Here is a 24,805-nt window from a genome sequence, read left to right on the forward strand (position 1 = left end):
TAGAGACGGGGTTTCACTGTGTTAGCCAGGATGGTCTCGATCTCCTGACCTTGTGATCCGCCCGTCTCGGCCTCCCAAAGTAGGAATAGTTTTTCGATCATCCATTTAGGAGAACACCCACTGAGAGGCTGAAGTGCCCAGCCCAGCGGCGGGGATAAAGAAGAGATAACTTTCTTGCCACCAGGGAGCTCAAAGACAGGCACATACACTGAGGGCAACAGAGGACAGATGAGGACAATCCTAGGCTCTCTTATATTTATTCCAGTGCAGTACCTGTTTCACTACATAGGGGAGAGGTTGCTGGTGAATGTGTCTGTTCTCATTCTTCTCTGCAGGCCTGGTTTCAACTATGTGGACACAGAGCTTAGGAGTCATCAGAATGTCTTCTATAGATAGCTGTATTTACCCATGACCTCTCTTCCTTTTCCCTGTGTGGAGCGAAACTGCTTCAACAAAAGAGCCACATCTTAACTACGGGAGGCCACCAGGGCATTGCAGAAACAAACAGATCCAACACCGAAGGAGCTTCTGGGGCTGCACACACTCGACTCTTTACTTTCCAAGTCTATAGCAGTCTGCAGTAATGGATTTTATAATGATGAGCTTGAACTAATTCCCATCACTGAAGGGCTTTCTGGATGAAGGGGAAACGGATACCTGCTTAGAATATAATAGTTCCTGTGGTTGGCAGATTCTAAAATGGCTCCCAGCAATCGCTGCCTCCTGACATTAATTCTTTCTTTTGAGTGCGGGCTACACCTGATACCTTGCTTCTCTAAAATAAAATATGCCAAAAGCAAGGGCAAGTAACTTCTAACTGAGATGAGTTTATAAAAGACCATCTTGGTGACACGCTTGCCATCCTGGCTTGCTTACCTGGGTGAAGCAAGCGGTGATGCTGGAGAGGCCCACATGGCAGAGGACTGAGGGCAGCCTCTGGCCGACAGCCTGTGAGGAACCAAATCCTGCCAACAACTGCTGAGTGAGCTTGGAACAGATCCAGCTCCATCCAGTTGAACCTTGAGATGACGGTGGCCCTGGCCAACACTTTAATGGCAGCCCTGTAAGACGCCCGGAAGCAGAGGATCTCACTAAGATACGCCTGTATCCTTGACCCACAAAAGCCATGTGAGAATAGATGTGTGTTGCTTTAGGCTGCTAAAGTTCGGGGTCATTTGTTATGCAGCAGTGGATAACAAAGTCAGTTACCAAACATCAGGTAGGAAACTCACCTGGGCAGAGAAGGGATGGGCGTATTTTGGGAACTTCATATGGATTGGTTCTTCTCTTAAACCCTAGTTAATAATAATGGACAACAACCATAACCCATTTCCAGGGCACACCAGTAAGCTGGGGATTTATTAGAGTAAGAAACTTCTATGCCAAAGGCCATAGGCCATAAAGCCCTAGCAGCCAGAGAGACCATCTAGGTAGGGTAGTGTTTTCAACCAAGGAGTGGTGTCAGAATCAGCTGAGATGTCTGGACCCTACCCCACACCTACTGAACCAGGATCTCCACAGGGGAGCCTAGAGCCTCCAAGTTAGACAATTCCCCAGAATGAGGCAGGTGTGTGTGCATCATCAATAGAAACCCCTGATCTGGTCCCACTCTCCCACTTTGACATAACAGGAAATGGTGGGCCAAAGAAGTTACATGTCATTTTAAGATCCCACAGCTAGTTGGTGGCAGCCCAGGATAAGGGCACAGGTCTCCTGTCTCCCTATCTTTGTCTACTCTGCCACAGGTGCTCCCCACCCCCTACCCCTATTCCGTGAAGAGCTCAGCTTAGCCCTGAGCCAACATAAGAAGAAAAGAGCAAGAGATGTCCAGAGACAACTTCTAAGGTTTTCTTTATTTGTTTTGAAAACAACCTCCATTCTTCATCTCTCAATGTAGTCCTGGCCTAGTGACAAAGAAGGCTTTTCTCTCTGGCCTCCAGAGAGTGCTTCCTTTGTAAGAAAAGGAACAACAAACACTTCCCATTAGGTTTCTGTCTCCAGATACCAATCAGGAAAAGACTGGCCAGGACTGGAACTTAACGGCCTTGAGAACATGTGGGATTTGTCTCTGAGCCCCATTGGCTTGTGGTATTTTCCTCTGTCCTCCCTGAGACAGTTACTCCTATCCTGGCGGGGCTCTGCCTCCACCTCCCAGTCCAGGATGTCCGAGGTGGTTGTGGGCTGCTTGCTGCCCAGTTTCCAGTCTGTTCTGGTCGAGGGAAGCACCACCCCGTGGCCCTTGCTGCTTCTGGCAGGGGTCCTCAAGAGCTCACCATGTCCCAGTGCTGGCTCATGAGTGAAGACTCACATGGGTTGACGACGACTTCCTTGCCGTTCTCGGTGCCATCACCAAACATATCTGTATCGAGGCAGAGGTGGGATGCTATGTGCTCGATGTGGGAACCAGTTCTGGTCCATTGCTGGTAAGATAGACAGGAGAGTGAATGAATGAGTTCTGGCATTATCAGAAAGGTAGGTACCTCATGTCTAGGGTCACTCAGAGACTTGATTTCATGGTTTCATAAGCACTAAAACTGTAACTAATTGCTCTGCCAGGTATTATTGTTGGTTTCTTTTTTTAAATTGGATTAAAAAAAGTTAAAAGCAAAATCAATATGTTTACTAGGAAAACTCATTAGGAGGCAGTAACTTTCCAAGCAGTAGCCCAGAAAATGTGAAGCGAGTTAGTCACAGGAGCAACCTAAGAAATGGTCTACATTCAGCATCTGCATGACGGCAGGGAAGTGGGGAAGAGCTGGGGTGGTAGGAGCAGCGAGTGTGATGGCAGGAGGGGCTGGGGGCTTCTTCAAAATGTGTCAGCACACGAGGGGCCAGAGCAGAGAGGCGGGTCTCATGCAGCAGGTTCTCACACTTGACCTCGCACGACAAAGGAGGGACTGGACACATCAGGGGAAGCACCCCGGAGCAGGCACTAAGCACATTACTGCCAAGAGACAGTCACAGCTGCCCTGCATAGTGGACCTCCTCAACCCCATTTCAGAGAGGAGGAAATGGACACCCAGAGAGGTCCAGTAACCTGCCATGGGTCACACAGCCAGTAAACCATAAAACAGGCATTTTAATCTTGTTCTCTCTAACACCAATACCCAGTTGGCAAGAAACTGAATGGAGACATCACTTTGCTGCTAGAGGAACTGGGCATTTGATGTGCCCAGAAACCTAGGAAGTTTGGGGGACACACTGCCAGAGCCCAGGGCCCTGAAGGCAAGGGTCAAGTCTTGCTCATCCTTGTGACCCTGAGATCCTTGTTTGGGATCCCAGGTGGGGAACAGAGCAATGACAGGAAAGTAGAAGATGAACGGGCATGGTGTGGTCAGTGGAAATCAATAGGCTTTCATGGGGCAGGCTGACCAGTGAGGGTGGATGTTGCCATTGCTGCTAGCAACACAGAAGGGGTCCTAGGTAGCACTTTTCCTCCCTCTCCTGACCTCTCTTATCAACTCTTCCTCTTCTAACAATTTCTCTCTTTTCCTGCTCACGATACTAAGCCCTAAACAGGCAGTCACATTACGGAGATGGCCACATCCCAGGGACCTGCTGAGCACTTACCTGTCTGTCATCTCCATTCTTGCAAAGGACAAGAACCACTGGGGCGCCAGGGAACAAGGTGATGACTGACAGGCACAGCTCCTCCTGGAGGATCTGCTGGGTGTATGTGAAGGCCCACACCTGGGGAGAAAGAGACCAGGAAGGTTTGTTCAGGATCTAGGAAGCCACCACTCAAGGGATACAACCACACCTATGGGTGTGATTAGCACAGGTTGATAAGAAGCACCAAGGGTCCCAGTAGGCAATGATCACCAAGGTTACATTGGAAAATGCTACTCAAGTGCCACAGACTCAGAGGTCATATCTCCATGGAAATCTCCCTCCCGTACCCCACGAAGGGGCCTGGGCCTGGGCCATTCAGGCTGCCTCTGGGAGTCCTGAACAATTCTGGCCTTTGGGCAGGAGCCTGAACAACAACCCCAGTTGAGCTGTGTGCTCCACAGTTTCTGTCTGGAGAAAACGTCTTGAGGGGGTATGTTCCTAGCACTTGGCATTTCAAGCAGCCACCTAGCAGGTCAACTCCCAACCCCTCCATACCAGATACCTTTAGGCTGTCCCCTGTTCTTTGAAAGGGAGTCTGAGTCAGTGTCTAGAGCACATGAGAGTTACGACAAGAGGCAGATGGAAGGACAAATGGAACAAGTGTTCCAAGGGAATGAATGAAGAAGGGTTGAGGGAATGAAGAATGTTATGAGGATTAAAATTGTTTCAGGAGAGTGCATGTGCCAGAATAATAGATCTTTTGGACCCTGAGCTCTTGCAGGGAGAAAAACTGAGAAATCGGATTGACAAGCAGAGTTCTGTTGGCATCAGGAAGAAGGGCATGCTGTGTCGTTCATTATGAGAAATGATTCCAACATTTTCCCTCCAAAGTCCAGAGATCACAGAGTAACTGTGGCTTATGAAGCCACAAGCACTTCCCAGTTCTTAAGTCAGTGGGGCAGAAAGTGCTGGTGGAAGCAGTTTTATTCCCAGGTTGTAAATAAGGATGACATTTACCCCTTGCCTCCATCTGGGGGCAAGGAAGATGATTCCTGAATTGGGTCCCCTGGGGAAACTGCAGAGGATCCTTTGAGGGCTGTATCTATTTTCACTACATCCCTGAAACACGTTGACCCTGAACCTCTGGACCAGGTTACTCATTGGCTACTTCCCCTTGGCCCAAGAATGAAAAAAGTCCACTTAGCAGGCCAGCCCCCTACTCTAGGACAAGGTGTCTCCCAGGCAGACGTGGTGGTCATCTGCCTCTTGTTCTGCACCTTCCCTCCTGGTCCCCGGTCCTCTCCTGACCTCCACAGGCTGCTGAAAGACTTTATTGTTTTCTGGGACCTGGGTGGTTCAGAGGAACCACTCCCATAGGCTCAGGACCTTCTGCTGTCCTGAATACGTCCACCTTGAGTCAACCTGACTTGCTGGACAATGACGCCTGGCTCTCTTGATCTGTGACTCACCAGCCTAGCGGGAGAATGGCTCCTGTGTAAGGATTCTTTTATCCCTTTTCAAACTGCTGGTGTTGGGAGAAGACCTAGATCAGAAAGTACTCGCTGGGGAGGGATGCAAATATAGATGAAACAAGACTGTCCATGAGTCTTGTTCTTACAGCAGGGCAAGGGGTGTCCATGTCTAGAAGGTGGGCCCCTGGGTGTGGGCCTAGAATATTCCTTGGCTTGTGGGGAGGAGAGAGAAGGGCGTTCTTTATACTATTATATAGTTCTTTATACTATTCGACTTCTGTATCTATAGATACTTGAAATTTTCTATAATAAAGTCATGAGATACATTCCTTGGGACATATCAAGAAGTTCTTCTCTGGCCCTGTGAACATCACATTCTACACATCCCATTTGCCTTTCTCCAAGATAAGCTGAAAGGGGAAGGAAGTCTGTCCACACAGAGGTGGTGCAATGACCAGGCTGCTGCTGCTGCTGCTAATAAGAGCTGACATTTATTGAGTGCTTGTGATGTGCCCAGTATTATCCTGACAACTTTACACAGATTGATTAATTTTCATAAGAATCCTATTAAGTAGGTATTACTATTATCCTCATTTTATAGATGATGAAACCAAGGTTCGGAGAGGCTATCCAACGTCATACACCAGCCAGTGGCCCCCACACCAACTTTCTCCAGCAGCTCTGCTCTTGCTGATGCTGGAGAGTCAGGGCTGGCTCTGAGCTCTTTGAGACAACTTAAACTGGGGAGAAGACACCTGCCCCTGAGATTCTTCTTCCAGGTTGTAAACATTAAAACCAAAGATCAGCTCCACCTTGACAGGGGAGAGTGGCAAGAGATTCTTCTTCTTGGCCAGTTTCCAGTGACAACCTTTATGAAAAGATGAACAAAGGTTGTACACCCTTGCCAAGGTCTGGGGTGGGGCAGGCCAGAGAATAGTACCCTCTCTAGTAGAGTAATTGGGCCATGAGTATGAATGGAGGCCCACACTCCTGATTCTACACCAGACCATAGGATACACACAGTGCTGGCTTCTAGCCTGAGTAGCCCCCCTTGTCTTCCCGCATCTTGGCTGCATATCCAAGCTGAGTCTTCCCCTCTAAATGGTCTCCCTTGGACCTGGGGATGTGTACTGAGACACAGTCCACCCTCAGAGACCCACGCAGGGCTTTGAATTAGGCTGGGGCCATTTGAGTGGGGGGATTCTGAAGTCCTAAATATCCAGAATGTGATCTAGAAGGTGGGCACCTGGGTGTGGGCCTAGAATATTCCTTGGCCTGTGGGGAGGAGAGAGAAGGGCCAAAAAGTCAAATGCAACAGTTGGACTACCAGGAAGCCATATGCCCTGAGGTCAGTACAACTGACCTCAGATTTAGACTTCTCACCATTCTCTGGAATGAGGCTAAAGAAACAGTCACTGACAGGGGAAGACGAAGGTTATTCCTTCTGACCCATTACCTGACTGTAGAGTCTGTAAGGAACCACAGATTAGTATTTCAAAAATAAATCCTGCCATTATCTTACAGTCACCATCATACAATGACATTGTGTTTTTTGTGTTAAAAGCATTAACTGATTAAATATAAAAGCCTCTTGTGAGAGCTCACTTTGCAGTTCTTCTTTTTTAATATCCTAGGGGTCTCAAAACTGGAAGTGCTGGATGGGTGGGCGGGTGGGCAGTTCTTTTGACATCCTCGACCCTTGTTGTCCACAGATGCCTTTCAGGAAGAAATGCATTTGGGCAGCTGGTGCATCTCCAGGCTAAGGCCTGATGAAAACATCTCAAAGACCCCCAAGGAGAATGTGTGAACATGCACAGATAATGAAGCCCTCATGTTAAGTGGACTTTCCATTAGCTGGTATTTCCTGGCATTTCAATAATTTAGCCTCTTCATGTCCCAGAGGAAGGCTGATGTCTGGCCACATCTGAAAGAGGAGAGGAGGGAGGAGAAGCAAGAGACAGGAGCACGCAGGCGGGAAGCAAGGAGAGCATTTTCAGATTTCCATTCTGCAGCCTGTCAGACTTCCCAGAAGGGCCGTGATGAATGGGTTTATTAAGAGAATCCTGCAGTCAGAAATGGACTCCAGGAAGGCAGCAGAGGTTGCTCAGCAGGTCTGGCCTGGATCGCTGAGTGCTGGGCCCTCTGCCGGTGGCTTCGTTTGGGGGCCTGGCAAAAGCCTAGCCCATGATGGAGGTCCTGTGGCAGGCCAGGTCTCCCTAACAGCTGAACAGGCAGGCCTCCACGACCACCGTTTCAGCTCTGAGTGGGCAGGTTAAATGTTAAAGGCTGATCAGGCCAGTGCCCTTACACAGGCTGGAATGTCACAAAAGCCCACCAAGAGTTTGTCTCGGCTTTTCCTGGGCCTTGAAGCTTGACAAGATAATGAAGGGATTCTTCACAGGACCCGTTTAGGATTAAACAAATTTTATTGGGGGTCTGAAGAAACTCCCCAGACCTCCACAAACAAGTTTTATTGGGGTCTGAAGGAACTCCCCAAACCTCCATGATTTAGCAGGAGACAAGATAATCACCCCTGGCATCGGGACCCATCTAGATTAAGTAAATTTACTGAGGCTCCAGGAGAAGGTCTTCAGGACTCAGGCCTTAGTTATATTAAAAGAAGTTAATCACTTATGTCTTTAGATGAATGTAAACTTACGCTTAGACAAATAGCTTAGAAGGCATATAAGCTCTGAAAAACTTTGTAATTTTGAGTTGGTCTGGCGATAATTTCCAGGTCTTCTCTCTGTACCCGGTTACAGAAATAAACTCTCTTCTTTCCCAGTTCATCTGCATCTCATTATTGGGCCATGAGAATAAGCAGCCCAACCCTCGGTTTGGTCCAGGAACTGTCCCTCTTATCCCAAAGCTGTAGCCATAGAAGGGCAACCCAGAGACTGTCCTGGGGGTTGGTGTGGGTGGCCCTGCCCCCTCTACTGGGATAGGCCAGCTGGGGGCTGAGGAGGAGGGGAGTCACCAGTGAATGAGGAGGGGATCGACTGGGCCAGACAGTCTTAAAACCTTCTGTGCTTGGAGGACATCTCTGGAGACAGCCACTGCTGGTGGGAGCAGGGACGGGATGGGCAGGGGGTCAGAAACCTTCTCTCTCTAGCAGACGCCAGTCTGGCCACAGCTGTGGAAGCTGGGATGCAGAGGGCCACAGCACCCAGCCTGGGGCTTGTGGTCTTGCACAAGATAGCGAAGCAGGGATGAAAGATTGTCTTAAGAGGTAACTAAAAGAGGGCTGGGTGCGGTGGCTCTTGTCTGTAATCCCAGCACTTTGGGAGGCTGAGGTGGGTAGATCATGAGGTCAGGAGTTCGAGACCAGCCTGGCTCACATGGTGAAACCCCATCTCTACTAAAGATACAAAAATTAGCCAGGTGTGGTGGCCTGTGCCTGTAATCCCAGCTACTCGGGAGGCTGAAGAAGAATTGCTGGAGCCCGGGAGACAGAGGTTGCAGTGAGCTGAGATCATACCATTGTACTCCAGCCTGGGCAAAAGAGCAAGACTCCTTCTCAAAAAAAAAAAAAAAAAAAAAAAAAAAAAAAAAAAAAAATGCAGGAGTGAGGACGAGGGGCCCCAGTAGAGCAGCTGGTCTTGGAATGGCCCAGGGTCCCCACCTCTGGTAGGCCAGAAGCAATCAGCCTGGAGCAGCAGCTCTCAACTCTCCCCACTCAGTGGACCTCTGGCAGTGCCTGCAGACATTTTTTGGTTCTATGGCTGGGTGAAGGGGTGTTACTAGCTGCCAGCGGGTGGGGTCAGGGATGCTGCTAAACATCCTATGCTGCACAGGACAGCCTCTCAACAAAGAAGGATCTGGCCCTAATACCAGTAGTGCTGAGGGTTAGAAGCCCTAGTGTCACCTTAAGGGCTTGGACTCTGCAGGTGGCAGGCCTGTATCTGAACCATGCCCTGGCATTACTCACATACCACCTGGGCAGTCTCTCCAAGCCTCCCTTAGCCCATCTGTCAATACTCTCTCCAGGAGGGTTGACACTACCAGGCATGCGCAGGGCAGCACTGCTGGTTTTGTTGTAGTTAGACAGCCAAAGTGACGCCTGCTTGTAAGAGACTCTTTCAAGGGCCAGGCCTGGTGCTAGGTGCTTCACATTCATTGTCTGTTTAATGCTCATAATCACAATGGTTCCCATTTTGTAGAAGGGGAGACTGAGGATCAAAGGGGCCAGTGGTTACTCTGGGCAAGGCCAGAAGCAGACCCCAGGGTTGATTCTGAACTTGGTCTCTCCTTAGTGAGGTAGGACCTGACCCACGTATCCAGGGCCTTGAACCTCTTAGTTCATACTGGGTACCTCCACGGTCCCTGAAACATAGCCTTGAAGCTCTCCCTTCAAACAAGGCATATAGAATGGATGAGCCTGCATTCAAATGAACTGACCTCACGATGCCTCTGGCTCTCTGAAGCATCAGCCGTAGTGACTGTACCAACTGTGACAACAGCACAAGTGTACCTATGGTCATGCTGGGGTCTGCCTCCGCCCCTCCCTGGTGGAGGCTTTCTCTCCAGAGGCAGCAGGATGACCTGGTGGGGTCCTAGACACACCTCCTTCCACTGGAAACTTTGATGGACCCACTTCTGGGGTCTTTATTTCCAGCCCATTCTGTCCTTTCCTCCCATGTGGCAAGATTACACTTATATGTGTGATTAAAGCCCACACTCAGTACATTTTTGTTGGGTCATGTTGTTGGACCCTGGGGTGATACCAGGGCTAGAATCCCCACAGAGCTGCCTATTAACCTGTGAGTTTGAGCGAGTTGCTCAACTCTGTACCACAGTTCCCTTGTATGTAAAATGAGGATGACATCAGTCTCTAAGAGGGTCACTGCAAGAAACAAATGGGTTAATACCTATCCCAGAGTGGTGCTTTCCATTAGCAAATGCTCAATTGCTGTCTGCTGTGTTGACGATGGTGACCAGGGGGAGCCAAGAGGAAGAGAGACGACCTTACAGGCCTTCCTTTGGAATCCTGCCCAGGAGCTATGCTGGAGGCAGGGATGGAGCCATTCCCAAGGCTGTGTTGAGAAAGCACAGGAAGGAAGGGTGGCATCAGGCAGGGGTGGTGGCATCGGGCAGGGAGGGTGGCATCTGGCAGGGAGGGTGGCATCAGGCAGGGAGGGTGGCATCGGGCAGGGAGGGTGGCATCGGGCAGGGAGGGTGGTGTGTGGGCAGGGAGGGTGGCATTGGGCAGGGAGGGTGGTATCGGGCAGGAAGGGTGGTATGCGGGCAGCCTGTCCCGCCAGCAGACTCAGGTTCACACACCTCAAGGCACCAGTGCCAGTCCAGGTTAGGAGGAGACTTTATCTTCACCTGCCCACCCAGGGTACCCACCTTGCATGCTCCACAACCAGTAGCCCACACACTGGGAGACAGGTAAAATGACGAGCTAAAAATATGTTTTATGTTTTTCCCCTTTTTTTAAATTGGGATGGAAACTAGATTCGTGCACCTATATTCTTTCTACCTTTCACAAATATTTTTCTGGATCCAATAAAGTTAAGAGGAAACTTGTTAACCTGGAGACTTCTCGGGCTTCACATGTTTACAAACGGATGATGTATTTCTCTCGCATTTCACCTAAGGCATCAGTTTTCCGACATCTTCAATACACACTCAGATTAAACATTTTGCTCCCAAGGTTGACAAGCCAGCCAAGAGAGGGAGGGAAGGCAGGGTGAGGAATGGATAGGGCTGGAGGTGGAGCAGCATCGGGAGCCAGTGTCAGAACCAGAGGACAAAACAGTCTCCTTTCAACAATAAGGATGCCCCAGAGCCTGGGGCTCACCGGCCTGCAGAGAGTGTGGGCAGCTAAAGCTGAACTCAGCCCTTGGTTCCCATTCTCTGGTGCTTTTACTCCACAATTGAGGACCCTGGAGTCTCCAGGCCAAAAGGACCAAGTCTTATTAAAAAAAACCTATGTAGATTTCATCCCTGGGTTCGTACATGGTCCTGTATCCCCAGCCAGTTACTTTATCTGGGACTTCGCTTCTTCACCTTTGACCTTGTCCTCTGAGGGTAGACTATATTCCTAGTACACACCCCTAGGCCCAAGGGGGACCATTTAGTGGGGAGTGACCCAGCTTGGATATGTAGCCAGGGTGTGAAGAAATGGGGGCAGGCAAGACAGGAAGCCAGCACGGTGTGTGTCCCACATTCTGGTGTGGAATCGGGAGTAGGAGCCTCCATTCATGCTCTTCCCAGTGCCCACAACATCAGGGAGGGGACTACTCTCTGGCATGGTCCTCCAGCCTACACTCTGACATGGGGGTACAACCTTCGTTCATCTTTTCATAAAGGTTGTCATTGGAAACTGGCCAAGAAGAAGAATCTCTTGCCACTCTCCCCTGTCAAGGTGGAGCTGATTTATGGTTTTAATGTTTACAACCTAGAAGAGGAATTTCAGGGGCAGGTGTCTTCTGCCCTGATTAAACCTGTCTAAAAGAGCTCAGAGCCAGCCCTGACTCTCCAGCATCAGCAAGAGCAGAGCTATGACATGTGGCCAGATTCTCCAAATCCACCTTCACCCTTATTGGTAGGATATGACTTTGGGTAACCTCTCCAAACCTTGGTTTCATCATTTTGACCTTGGCCCCTATCTGTACGATGGGATAATAGCAACATCTACTTAATAGGCTTTTATGTCACTTCCCTGATATGGCCTCTCAGAGACAAAAGAAGTGGGAGCAGAGAAGACTGAACAAACCATGTTTAGGGGTTTAAGGGGCAGATGTGACTCCCACTGGACAGGCCAGCAGGCAGGACAAGTAGGAGGACAGAGGTGGGAAGAGGTGATGGGGGCAAAGCAGCTGTAAGAGGAGAGAATGCAACAAAGTCCAGTGTTAGCAGAAGGGGTTGGGAAGCGGGAAGACAGGAATAGTAGTTTATATGGGAAGGAGGAGTGGACACTGAAAAGAAGAGAAAGGCCATATAAGTCAGTGTATACTACACACACATACACACAGGCACACATACTCAGGGAGATTATCTTAGCTGGCCTGGTCATGTGGATTTCTATCAGTCCCATGTGAGTTTAATACCTCCAGATTACTTGGAAATGTATCTGAGTCATGCTGTGAGCCCTGGAGGGCAGAGGCTGTGTCTCACCCAGCATCAGGCCACCTTGCATCTCAGCAGGAGTGGTCCCTGGACCGTGGTACACTCTGTGAAGTGGACTGAGCATTGTCCTGTCATGGAGTATTCCCCTAGCACCTCACATTCACACTGTGGTGACACCAACCCAGTTGTTCTCGCCAAGGCAGAGAGGAGGGGCAGCTCAATACCATCTTCCAGAGAAGATGCTTTGCTCACGCGTAGGCCATGCCCCGGATGAGTGTGAGTTGCCCAAAGATGACTGTTGTCCCTCCCCTTTTTCACATGACAGGAGGGTCATCTGGGATGGGCACTATTACCCTCTGGTCAAATAATGGCCTGACAACTCTCCTTGGGGCCAGGGCATTGCAGGGCCCCTCTCTGAGGCCCATAGAGACCTGGCTCCTTTCCTCCCACTTCCTTATGCAGCCAAAGGCGTCACGTACCAGAAAAACCCCCTATTCTGCTGGAAACAGACCAAGCATACTCCTGCCCCAGGGAAAGGAGGAAGACAACACTCTGGCTGCTGCCTACCAGCACTGCCCACACACAGATTCAGAAGAGAGGGATGTGTGTCACCTACTCACAACGTTTTGCAAAATGCCACTTGGGCAAATTATGTCATTCTCAGCCAAGCAGTCACGCCTAAAGCAAAATCAACACCTCAGTTTCCTTCCCCTTTTCCTGTCTGACTCAAGCAGCTCCCTCCCCTGCCCTACTGAAGCAGAGATATGGGTCCTGGAAAAGCCACCGCAAGTTGGAGCTGGGTTGAGATGCCTCAAGTACCAAGGCCAAGAGTCTGGCTTTTGTGGTAGACACTAGGAGCCATCGATGTCTGTGCTGAGACTGAAAACAATGGATTAGTGACCACATGCAACGTCAGGGTGGGGGCAGGGCTGCAGCCAGGGCAGGAGAAGCAAGTGGAGGCTGTTGCCATAATCTAACCCAGTGGCTCCCAACTGGGGTGGTTTTTCCCTCAGGGGGCATTGGGTCATGTCTGAGACACTTTTGATGGCCGTGACTTGTGTTGACTTGCATTGGGGGAGGTGCTGCTGGCAAGAGTGGGCAGAGGCTAGGGATGCTGCTAGACCACCCACAACACACAGGGCAGCCCCTACAACAAAGAAATGTCCAGCTCAAATGTCAGGAGTGCTGAGATTGAGCAATGCTGATCTAGCATAAAGAAGTGAACATGGGATCTAAGAGCAGCCCTTCTGAGAAACGAGACAATGAAGGGTGCAGGAGAAAGAAGAGTTGCAGGAGCTGGACCAGGCTGGAACTGGGGGTCCTGGGAGAAGGGGGTCACGTGGAGAGAGCTAGTGGGACAAAGGAGGCAGCCAGGGTGCCTGACAGGTGCTCATGGCCATCTGTTGACTTGAGTCACAAGTGAGTTCAGTGTGGCCGTGGACTCATTCAATCAGCCAGTGTTGAGAGAGAGTCCAGGTGGGAGATCTACACCTGCAGATCTGCAATTCCCAACCCTCTCCTGAGATCTCATAGCATCCTGTTCCCCAGCACAAAATGCAACCTCTTCAGCACCTGCAAATCTGCAATTCCCAACCCTCTCCTGAGATCTGATAGCATCCTGTTCCCCAGAACAAAACATAACCTCTTCAGCATGGGAAGAGAGACCAGGATTTGGCTCCTGCTTCCTCTCCAGCCACACCGTCTGCTGCTCCCTCCCCTCACATCCCATTCTCCAACCCTACTCTCCCACAGCCCTGCAAAGGCAGCATCCTCGCCAGCGTCCTTGCTCAGCTCCAGATCTTTCCTGGGCCACCCTTTCTTCCCTTCCCAACCTGGCCTATTTCTACTCATCTCTGAGAATACAACTCATTTCCAAGTCCGGTTGGAAACCTTCGCTGAGCCTCACACCTAACTTGGATGCCACCTCTTGCAACTTCTATGGTACCCCGGACAAAACTCCATCCAGGACAGAGATTACATCATAATGGCTACTTTCTAGCTTATTTTTACTTTAGGCCCTTTGAGGGGTCCTTCAGGCCTGCAACCTAGTCTTTCATCTCTGCATCTTCATAGTTAACAGGCAAGTAGCTGTTGAATAAATAAATGAATTCATGGATAGATAAAGATATGGAATTTGTGAATCAACAAACAGGAAACTGTCGAAGCTGGAAGCATGAAAAAAGTCTCCAAGAAATGGTTTGTAGAGAAAAGAAGAGTGAGCTGAGAATCTTGGTGAATACCCGCCAGAAGGGTATGAGAGTGGGGGTGAGGAGTTAGCAAGGAAAACAGATGAAAGGAACAGGAATGTAGGAGAAGGGGGATCGCACTGAGCCACAGAGCCAGGTGAGAAGCCATAGACAAATGCGCTTTTTTTTTTTTTGAGGAGTTTCACTATTGTTGCCTGGGCTGGAGTGCAATGGTGTGATCTCAGCTCACTGCAACCTCCGCCTCCAGGGTTCAAGCGATTCTACTGCCTCAGCCCCCCAAGTAGCTGGGATTACAGGTGCATGCCACCCTGCCCGGCTAATTTTTTGTATTTTTAGTAGAAACGGGGTTTCGTCATGTTGGCCAGGCTGGTTGTGAACTCCTGGCTTTAGGTGATCCACCTGCCTTGACCTCCCAAAGTGCTGGGATTACAGGTGTGTGCCACTGTGCTTTAATGCAGTCAACAGGCCGAGTGCTACAAGATAGGCTGTGAATTTGTCCGTGACCTTTAAAATAACAGTTCTAGCCTCAGATGGGAGAAGACTGTCCGGAAAAACATGGCAGGGAGGGGAAGGTACTCTGTCGATGAATCAAGTAAAGCACAGGAAACCTTTCAGAGAAGGGACCACAAATGGTCCTGCAGACTGAGGGGAGGCAGGAGATGCAAAGGTGAAGCTGGGGATGAAGAAGGATGCTGCCCAGAGACAGGGTGACGGACAGTGATGGTTTTACGAAATCTGATGTGATTACCTGCCAGTCAGAGCTAAATCAGCTGGGAGACTCACAGAGCAGGCATTCCGTCCTGTCCCAGGAGGCAGTGTCACCCAGCGGCAACCTTCTCCCCCTTTGCATTTCACACTTGCGAACTAGCTGTGCCATTGGCCTTGCCTGACCCTGCCCACGGTTGCTGCCAGCAGGTAGGACACCAACTACAACAAACTCATTAAGCTCCTGCTAACTTAATGGGCAATTTCCTGCAGGCAGGATGCTGCCTGTTAAGCTGTCTTTCAGAGGAACTCTATGCACTTGGAAAGCAAGCAGTGTAAGCACAGTGGCAGAGTCGGGGGACGACACCTCTCATGCTCCACTACTGATCTCTGGGAATAAATGGGCATCTGATGTCATGTAAGAGCAGGTGATGGAGGCAGAGTCATCTGGCCACCTCCCTCTACCGTGACACACGGTCCTGTATGCCCAGCCAGTTACTTTACCTGGGACTTTGCATCTTCGCCTTTGACCTTGGCACAGGGGCTCAACTTTAGGTTTGGGGTTTCTTGGTTGTTCTGCCTTTGAGATTCCAGGCACTTCTGTCTCTGTCGGATATTGCCCTTCTGGATGGAGGACTCCTTGGGGATGCTAGAGGAGAGTCACAGGGAGAGAGGAGAGTCCACTGCTCATTGGATTAGCAAGACTACCAGCTGGAGAGGGTGGGCAGCGTTCTGAGAATGGCAGGGCTGGGTTGTTACAAAAGATATGCACAGCTCAGAGAAGGGCAGGGTGCCACTAAGAATGAGGTGGCAAGGAAAGACCCAGGAGCCACAGATGGGGATGAGTGCCTGCAATGGAGCTAGTGTCAGTGAGTCCATAAGCCAGGGCTCAAACGCAAGCAGGTGAGAAATACTGCTACTGGCTAACAGCAACCCCTCATGCTACTGATTCAGTATAAGGTCCCTCCTGGTTTTAGGGGTGAAGGGAGCCAACTGGTCTTCTTAGACCTCTGATATACATAAAAACCCTCATCTAGTTGGTCACTGTCTGCCTCTTCTCCAGACCAAGCCAGCTGAGGGCCTCTCCTTTCAGCCAGCCAAAGCTCCACAGGTAGGACGGATACCTGAGTTCAGGGTAGACATTCTCCAGGTACCACTTGAAGCTCTGGCAGCGCAGATTCTTCCTCAGGTCCAATCTGCTCTCAACACTGGGGGCAACGGGGTTGTGGACACACACAAAGACAAAACACAGCTGTCAGAGGCAGGCGCCAGCAACGCCAGTCCAGACTGAGAGCACAAAGCGCAACTCATAGCCATGGTCTGTGCTCACATCTCTCTGGAGGGTGCTGGGGAAATTAAGCAAGAACAGATTTCTATAACTGCAGACAGAGCTATGGAAACACTTAGCAATATCTCACAATGGTGCGGTAATGACAGCGAGGACTGGTGCTTTTACTTGAAGATGGAATTTGGGGGTGTTTTTCCTTTTCATTCGAAACAAAGCTGCAAGAACATTCAGTGTGTTGTCAATAATTCACCGCTGGGGCTCTGGGCCTGCTTAGTCACAATTTCTCTTTGGATTCTGCAGCCAAAACACCACTCCCCGCTGCCCCAGCCTCAAAAAACCCTTTTATTTCACTGTTTCTGGGGCCTGGTCATGTGTTTGTTCATCAGATATTCATTGAGCACCTACTGTGTGTCAGGCATTATACCCAATGTGGGATACTATGGAAAGCTTTTGAACAATAGGCAAAGATAATGAAATAACCCATCACAGCCCAGGTGACATAGGATGAGCAGGAGGGATCTATGGGAACAACTCAGAGGGGGTCCCTTGCTTGTCGGGTCCATGGTGGTCAAGGTAGTAATGGTGATGCTGGTATCTGGAAGGAAAAGGGGACATTATCTAGACAAACCAGAGGTAGGGGCCCCTGCTAGAGGCAGTGGGGAGAGTGAGATGAGCACATGTGAAGACACGAAAGAAGCTCTGCGGGCAGGAAGAGTGCTGCAGGGTCTTAAAATAGATGTGTATGTGAATGTAGGGGTGGTGATTTGGAAGAGCAGAAATGGGTGAGTTGAAAGCAAAGACAGACCATAAAGGGTCCTGTGAGGCACTGCCAAGGAGTTTGGACTTGTTTAAAGGGCACTGGGATGAAACTGATGGGTTCTAAGCAGGGCAATAGGTAGGTTTGTACTTTGACAGCGTCTCACTGCTGGTCCACAAATAGGTCTGATTGGAAAAGCTGGGGCCAGGGAGGGTAGTGAGGAGGCAGCTGTGGAAACTCAGGTGCTGATCATGCTTTCAAATAGGGAAGTGGGGGGTGGGAATGAAGAACGACAGGCTGAGTGCCTCCACACCTCTCGGCACCCACCTAAGTTACATCCATGTCTTGTTCTTCCTGGGCAGACACATAGAGCTGGCCTTGCTTCTTGTCCAGCTCACTTCCTTCCACTCCCCACCTCAAGATTGCACTAGAACTTCTTCTCATAGAGCACCAACCACAGCTCATCACCAGACTCTAAGCTCCATCGGGATGGGAAGGATGTCAGGTTTTTAAAATGCTGAATATTGGGTGTTTAGCAAGGGCCTGTGTGCTCACTCTATGATGGTGCAGTGTTACCAAGACTTGGTGATCATTTGGATGGGAAAGAGAAGGAGAGGGATTCAAGGTTGACACCTAGATTTCTGACCTGGGCAACAGGTGCAAGGAAAACTCTTCACGGGGATGGGAAATATCGGATGAGGAGTAAGTTTAGGAGCAAACGTCATGAGTTCAGTTTAGGACTTGTTGCGTTGTAGGCACCAGGGAGATATCCTGGTGGAGGTGTCCAGTGGATAATTGGATAGAAGGGATTGGAGCTCAAAGGATAGGTTTAGCTGACAAATAGAGATGCAAATATTAGCAGCATAGATATAGTGCTTAATGCCAGGGAGAATATGTAGTCAGAAGAGGCTTTCTAATGGACCTTCCAGCAAGACCACCATACAAGGAGTAGGAAGAGGAAACAGCCTGCAAATGGGACCAAGCAAGCAGTGCCTAGCAGCAGAAGAAACGCCATGCCTGCAGAGTTCTGGAAGCCTAGGGACCGGGGGACACCAGAGGGGCCGGGGGAGGGAGAAGATTGATGCTGCTGGGGCAGCGTAAGAGGACAGTACAGGGTGCAAGGAAGTCACGAGGGAGCCAGGTGGGAGCAGTCTCAGGGCTTGTGGGCCAGGAGCGAGGAGGGGAGTAGAGAGAGGAAAGCAGACCACTGCTTCATGAAGCTGGGCACTGGAGGAGTGGAAAAGACAGAGCGTGGATGACGAGCAATGTTGGACTGAAGGAGGGTTTTTGTAGTTTGCTTTCTTTCCTTCCCCTCCTATTTTTTTTTTAAGATGTTAGACATTTAAGAAGTTTAAATGGTGACGGGCATAATACAGCAGAGGAGAGACCAGGGATCAGGGAGAGAGTGGAGGCACCCAGAGGGCAAAGCCCCCTAGGAGCATGGTTCCCAAACTTGTCCCCATGTTAGAATCACCTGGTGTGGGGTCTTTAGAAAAATTCTACATCCCAGGCCACACCCCAGAGCAAGTAAACCAACTCTCTGGAGGAGAGGCACAGACTGCAGTCAGTTTGAAACTCCCCAGGGGACTCCCATATGCAGACTAGTTTGGGAACCTCCTTGGTAGAACCTTGCTTCTCGAATTGTGGCACTCAGGCCGGGAGCATTGCATCACCCGCAGCTTATTAGAAATACAGACCTCCAAAGTCAGAATTTTCATTTTAACAAGATCCCCAGGAAATGTGCTTGCCCATTAATGTTTGAGAGGCCCTGTGCCAGGAGGCAAGAGGAGATGAATCCAGGCAGTGGGAACTCGATAAATGTTGATTTATGAATGAATGCAGCGATGAATGGTGCATCCGGAGTACAGGTGGAGGGATGGAGACCACAGCAGGAAGCACAGCCTGTCCTTTGAGACAAGAGACAGAGAAGGATGCTGCAGATGCAGTGAAGTTAATGGGTTGGTTTGTTTTGGGAAGTTGATGTCATCTATTTCATCTGTAAAACAGAAGGTGTCATCTGCTGCTAGCGAAAGAGGGGGGTGGACTAGGGGCTGGGAAGAGTGGAGATTTAATGAAGATCGAGGGAGAATGCTAGCTAGGAGAGGCAGCAGGGCCAGTGGGCAGACTGCAGGCCTTGCTGAGACTGACGACCATGGTGTATTATTAGTAGCACCAGCTGGCATTCCCAGTTCTGTTCAGCAGCCTGTGTGTACTGGAGGACAGGGTGCAAAGTCAGATTCATCCAAGGTTGAACCTGGAAGAACTGTGGGGATGGTGTTGCTGGATGGACAATAGCACAGAAGGTCTGAGGACAAGACCTTTTAGTTCAGTTTTTAAAAGAGTAGAATCCAAGCTAGAGAGGGAAGGCAGTGAGGGGGATGTGGTTGATATGGCCAACAGATTGGAAGTTCCGATGAGGACTGAAAATGAATGCCTTGGAGGTTTGGAGTGAGAGAACCTGAGGGGCGGCATGGATTTATGGTTTCAGAGGTGCAAACCATTTTGGTGGGTTCTGATTTAATCCTCCCACTCAGTGATGGGTTCAACCTATGAAGTTTAGGCTGCAAAAAAACCCATCTGCTCAACAGCCTTCATATGATGAGTGGGTGATGTTAGCATGACAAAAAGCCGTTGGTTGCCCCCAAAGAAACATAAATGATAGCATTAGTGAAGGTGCTATTTTTCTCTAATCAGCCCCGGGCTGGGGAATGCAAGGTCATTCCAAGTTTTGAAATCAGACAGGTGTGGTTTGAGCCACCATCCCCCTCTGCCATGGTGTCATCTAGGGCAAGAAGCTTAACCTGTAGAAGCCTCAGTCTCCTCATCTGTAAACCAGAAGTCATTATGCCCATTCCTCAGAGTTGGGAGGATTAATGAGATGCCTTATGTAATGGTATCTAGCTTTTATTTATTTATTTATTTTTAATTAATTAATTAATTTTTTTGAGATGGGGTCTCACTTTGTCGCCCAGGCTGGAGTGCAGTGGCATGATCTCAGCTCACTGCAACCTCCGTCTCCCAGGTTCAAGCGATTCTCCTGCCTCAGCCTCCCAAATAGTTGGGACTACAAGTACCCACCACCATGTCTGGCTAATTTTTGTATTTTTAGTAGAGACGGGGTTTCACCATATTGGCCAGGCTCATCTCGAACTCCTGACCTTGTGATTCACCCACCTCAGCCTCCCAAAGTGCTGGGATTACAGGCGTGAGCCATCGCGCCCAGCCTGGTATCTAGCTTTTAATAAACATTCCTTCCTCTGTCCTCTCCTCCCATGAAACTTGAGCACTGCTGTAGAGGACATCTGTACACACGCTGTTCCTCCAAAGAAGGAGAGAACTTAGGCTTGGATGATGTAGAACTTGGAGGGAGGAAGTCCCACCTAGAGGGACTAAGGCTGTCTAGTCCTGCCTCCTTCCTCTCTGCAAAAAGCAGGAAAAATTGGTTCATTGCACAAGGCACAGCTCAGCTCCCCTAGAGCTGGCAGTCCAGGTTGCCAGGAGTCATTCCACAAGAGCTGCCTAAAGCCCTGCACATCCAGAGCTGGGCAGAAGCTCTGAGGAACAGGAACGAAGCCACAGCCTTGGGCCCTGTGGGAGCACAGGGCAGCTAAGCTGACTGGCCTATCAGCACCCATTTACATCGGTTCTATGAGCTGGGCTCTTTTGCACCCTCTGCCCTCCTCAACCTGAAGGAACACTTACTTCCCGAAGGGCCTCTCCAGGGCGAATGGCCGGGCAGCGTAATAGTATTGCTTGTATTCATCCATCCACACTTCAGCTGTCCGCTTGGTGTTCCTGGGAAGACAAGGAGTGACAAGGAGTGTCAGTAAGGGGCTGTCTGAGAGGCCCTGTGAGTGTCAGTTAAAATACACATGTGTGGGCTGAGGTGGCAGCACCACCTAGGTTCCACCATGGTCAACCCACTATCATTCCTGTTCCCAGGGCACTGAGCCTAGCCAAGCCCCACCCAATCTCCAAAGGGGTCTTTACCCCAAGACACAAGATTTTAGTACAGGTTGAGTATCTTTTACAAGAAATGCTTGGAACCAGAAGTGTTTTGGATTCGGGTGTTTTTGTTTTGTTTTGTTTTGCTTTTGGAATATTTGCATACACATAATGAGATATCTTGGGGACGGGATTCACATCTAATCTAAACATGAAATTAATTCATGTTTCACATACACCTTATACACATAGCCTGAAGGTAATTATATTTTTCCCTTGGGGATGCTGAATAAACTGTGGGTTGTCTGCCTGCATTTTGACTGCCACCCATCACATGAGGTCAGGTGTGGAATTTTCCACCTGCTGCATCATGTGGGTGCTCAGAAAGTTTCAGATCTTTGAGCATTTTGGATTTTAGATTTTTGGATTAGGGATGCTCACCTTTAATAACAACAAACCTTTCCCCCAAAAGATACAGACCAGGGAAATCATGCCAGAAACTGAACTTCTGTGGCTCTCAAAGAAATCGGGAGAAAAGGCTCAGGAACCCGACACATCCCTTCACTGCCAGTAACCAAGAGTGCAAAGGCAAGGCCTGTGCGGGCATCTAGCCTCTGGCTGTCCTCAGGCTCTTGTCCCGGGTTCTGTCCTTTACCATAGTGGAAGTGCTCAGGTCCCAGCTCTCCAAGGGGAAAGTCGGCACACACAGGTCTTCCTGCAGGCTGTGCAGTTAGCCTGCTGCAGGTGTAAATAACTAAGTAATCAGGCTTCTCTTTCCAGACTTTTTGCTAGCACTCTAGTTTTTAAAATCAGGTTATCTGCCCTGACTCTGACCCCACAAATCACAGAAAAGGAGACAGAGAGACAGACACTAAGGATGACATCCCTCAGCCATCAGGGGCACTAGAAAGAGCCCCAGAAAAGAGAGAAAAGATGTCAGAAAACAGTCAGGTGGCTGGTGGCCTGGGCAGCAGTGGTATCTGCTGAGGTCAAGTAAGGGAACTTGGGGCCTAACTGAAAAGGGGGTGCTCTTTCAGATGCTAATTCTAGCGCACAAGCATTCAAGAGAAGAGGGTGGCAAGCCCTTCTAAGCTGGGACCTGCAATGACAGTTTATGCACACACAGCCTTGTCCATGGGGCACCAGAGGCAGTTAACAGCACCTCCCTGGCCCCTTCCACTGCCGAGCCATCAGCACATTGGAAGCTGCTTTTCAGACATCCGTGCCACAATCCTGTAGAAACTGAATGACCTACCAGTGGCATGCAGGATGTCCATTGGCCAGGACCCAGTCTCAAAGACAATGACTGTCTGGAGCCCCAGGCTCTGCCCCTCATTCCCAGGCCGGCCCCCCTCCAGGCAGCCACATGGCTCCTGCACAGCCACCACCTCCCTGTGCCAGACGTCCCCAGCTCACCTTTACTTTTTAAAACCTGAGAGCTGAGGCAACCCTGCCTTTGTTCCCCAGTGCTTCCTGGCCTGCTGATTTTCTCATTGCCCTACCCTTGCCCTTCACGTTTTTGCAAAAGGTGTGGCCAATTTTCCCATTGCTCAAACCCATGTCTCCTCCAGGACAGCTGTGTTGGGGTGGCTGTGTCAGGACGTAATGACACAGCTCCCCCTACCCCAATGGATCAAATGACAGAAAAAAAAGAAGAGGGGACCAAGTGGAGGAGTGAAGCTATCAGATGACAAGAGACAGAAGGTGGGGGAAAGAGAGAGAATCAAGAGGAAAAGAGGCAAAGATGGAACAAATTATTCTGAAAGGAGAAGAGAAAGATCGAAAGAGGAGAAATCGAGGAAAAAAGAGTGGATTAAGGGAGGAAGCAGGGAACAGCTAAGTGGGCACCCTTGGGTCTCTGAGTCCCGGTAAGAACCACCCCCTAGACAGGAGAAGAGAGTGTAACAGCAGACAGGAGCCCAGGGTCTCAGGCCCTGCTCCAGCCTGGACCCTTTGACTGTGCTGGCCAGGCCCTGGAGCAGGCACCTAAGCTACATCCCTTGGGCCTTCCCATTCCCCTGCATCTGCCCAAAGACCTCTCCCCTAGTGACCCAGCCTGAAGGTGGGGCAGCGGGTCTTCTAGAACTCCAAGGTAAAAAGGGCTGCCTTCTTCCATCCTACATAACCCCAAATATCGGGAGCCCATGCCCTGTAGAAGGGCACTGATGGGTGACTTGAAGCCCACGAGGCCTCATGTGGGGCCTTCCAAAGCCTCAGAAGTATTAGGGAAGTCTCTGGCCCTAATGCTGGATATGACAGGCCTGCCCTCCCTACCCAAGCAGAGTCTGGGTAGTACGAGGTGCAGCCCCAGCCAGTCCAAATCACATAGGCAGCCTAACAGAGCACCAGGGACGGCTGCAACCCTTACCAGCAGCCGCCCAGCCATGGCTGCCTGTGCTGCTGCCCACCCGCACTGAGCCCCTGGGCACTTACTTTATATACGTGTTGGCATTTCCATCAGGGAAAACATACGGGTGCTTCTTCCGGAAGACGTGCCCCACTCGGCTGCAGGGGACGATCTCTAGGCTGCCCCCGCACATCCACACTCGGAAGGAGATTTCTGCAAGACAGTCACGCCCCTCCTATGACCTCTTATTACTGCTGCTCCAGCTTTGAGGCCCCAGGTCTAATGAAACGGTGAGGGCCCCACAGAGGCCAAAGAACAGACTCTGCAGCCAGTCTGTAGGTTCTACTGGCTGAGAGACCTCAGTTTCTCCATCCATGAATGGGAATAATCCTACCACTTCGGAGGGTGGTATAAGTGAGCAGGGAAACAGTACCAACCAGCACGCTGGCCTCTGGAGCATATTCAGGGGCCAGCATGGCGGGGCAGGGGCTCTGCTGCAATGTCTTAGCCTGGAAAGGAGGAGCCTTGGGGCACCAAGAGAATTACCTTCTAACTTGCAAAAGAATTCACTGTGGAAGTCTGGTTAGATGCACTCCCTGTGATCCCAGAGGGTTAGAGTCAGGACCAAAGAGAAAGAAATTTCAGTCGAGAATACAGGAGAATTTTCTAACAATCAGGGACCAGGTGACCATTGTGAGAAGACTGGGGACAGGCTAGAAAACCATGGCAAGGATGCAACAGAGGGGACTGAGTCCCCAGAAGGCCTCAGGGCAAGGTGTCCACAAAAGTTCCTTCCACAGTGAATGCAATTCTACCACTGGGGAAGAGCCACCTGAATCATAACCCAGGAGGAGAAAGTCTGTGCAGTTAATTAGAGCTGAAAGCAGCTCTAGAAAATGCTGGAAGCCTCAAAGCTGTTGTTGCTGGTGTCCCCTAGGTTTGTACACACACCCGTTTCTTCCTGGTTGGCTGCTGCTATGGGCCCTCAGGGAGGTGGGTGGGATGGAGTTAGCAGAGGCAGTTGTGATGAGTGTATTTCTCCCTGGGACTACACCCGAGCTGGCTTGAAGTAGTGCTTCTGCCCTGAGAAGGAAGCAGTGGCATACCAAGGAGGGAGGGAGGGGATTTTATCACTGCCATTGGTTAAAATTGCCAGTGCATGGTGACATTCAAAAGCAGAATGACTGTTAGTGTTAATATTGCTCTTAAATTTTCTACAGATAATGTACCCCCTAACTGACCGCGGCGAGGGCAGCCTGCTTCCTGCATCCCACTGGGCCTGTCGCTGGTAGAAAAGGCAGCCCCTGATCTGTAGGTATTCTGGTCTGGCCAATGCTTCTGAAGTCAAGCCCAGGTGTGTGGCTGCCCATGTGAGGGGCTATGGGGAAGCAGGCTGGGTGTTTAGGGGCAGGAACAAGAAGGCAGGTATTCTGGGGCCTTCATATCACATGTGCGTCC

At 50.1% G+C, this 24,805-nt stretch overlaps 1 protein-coding gene across 4 annotated transcripts in view; it reads right to left on the reverse strand.

Moving 5' to 3' along the window:
* Nucleotides 1-1,826: 1,826 nt before the first annotated feature.
* GALNT14 (polypeptide N-acetylgalactosaminyltransferase 14) overlaps nucleotides 1,827-24,805 on the reverse strand; it is a 227,687-nt gene continuing 204,708 nt past the window's right edge. For 2 of the 4 annotated variants that reach the window (XM_021924716.1, XM_021924715.2), the window contains exons 10-15: nucleotides 23,434-23,560; nucleotides 20,758-20,850; nucleotides 16,135-16,218; nucleotides 15,515-15,659; nucleotides 3,571-3,690; nucleotides 1,827-2,420 (exon numbers count right to left, since the gene is read on the reverse strand). In XM_021924716.1, the coding sequence (XP_021780408.1) occupies nucleotides 2,262-2,420; nucleotides 3,571-3,690; nucleotides 15,515-15,659; nucleotides 16,135-16,218; nucleotides 20,758-20,850; nucleotides 23,434-23,560 (728 nt within the window). In that variant the 3' untranslated portion in view covers nucleotides 1,827-2,261. The remainder of the gene's footprint in view (nucleotides 2,421-3,570; nucleotides 3,691-15,514; nucleotides 15,660-16,134; nucleotides 16,219-20,757; nucleotides 20,851-23,433; nucleotides 23,561-24,805) is intronic. The other 2 variants (XM_021924718.2, XM_021924717.2) reach the window with 1 other exon arrangement.

This window comes from Papio anubis, chromosome 14 (assembly GCF_008728515.1).
Source record: "Papio anubis isolate 15944 chromosome 14, Panubis1.0, whole genome shotgun sequence".
Taxonomy (NCBI): domain Eukaryota; kingdom Metazoa; phylum Chordata; class Mammalia; order Primates; family Cercopithecidae; genus Papio; species Papio anubis.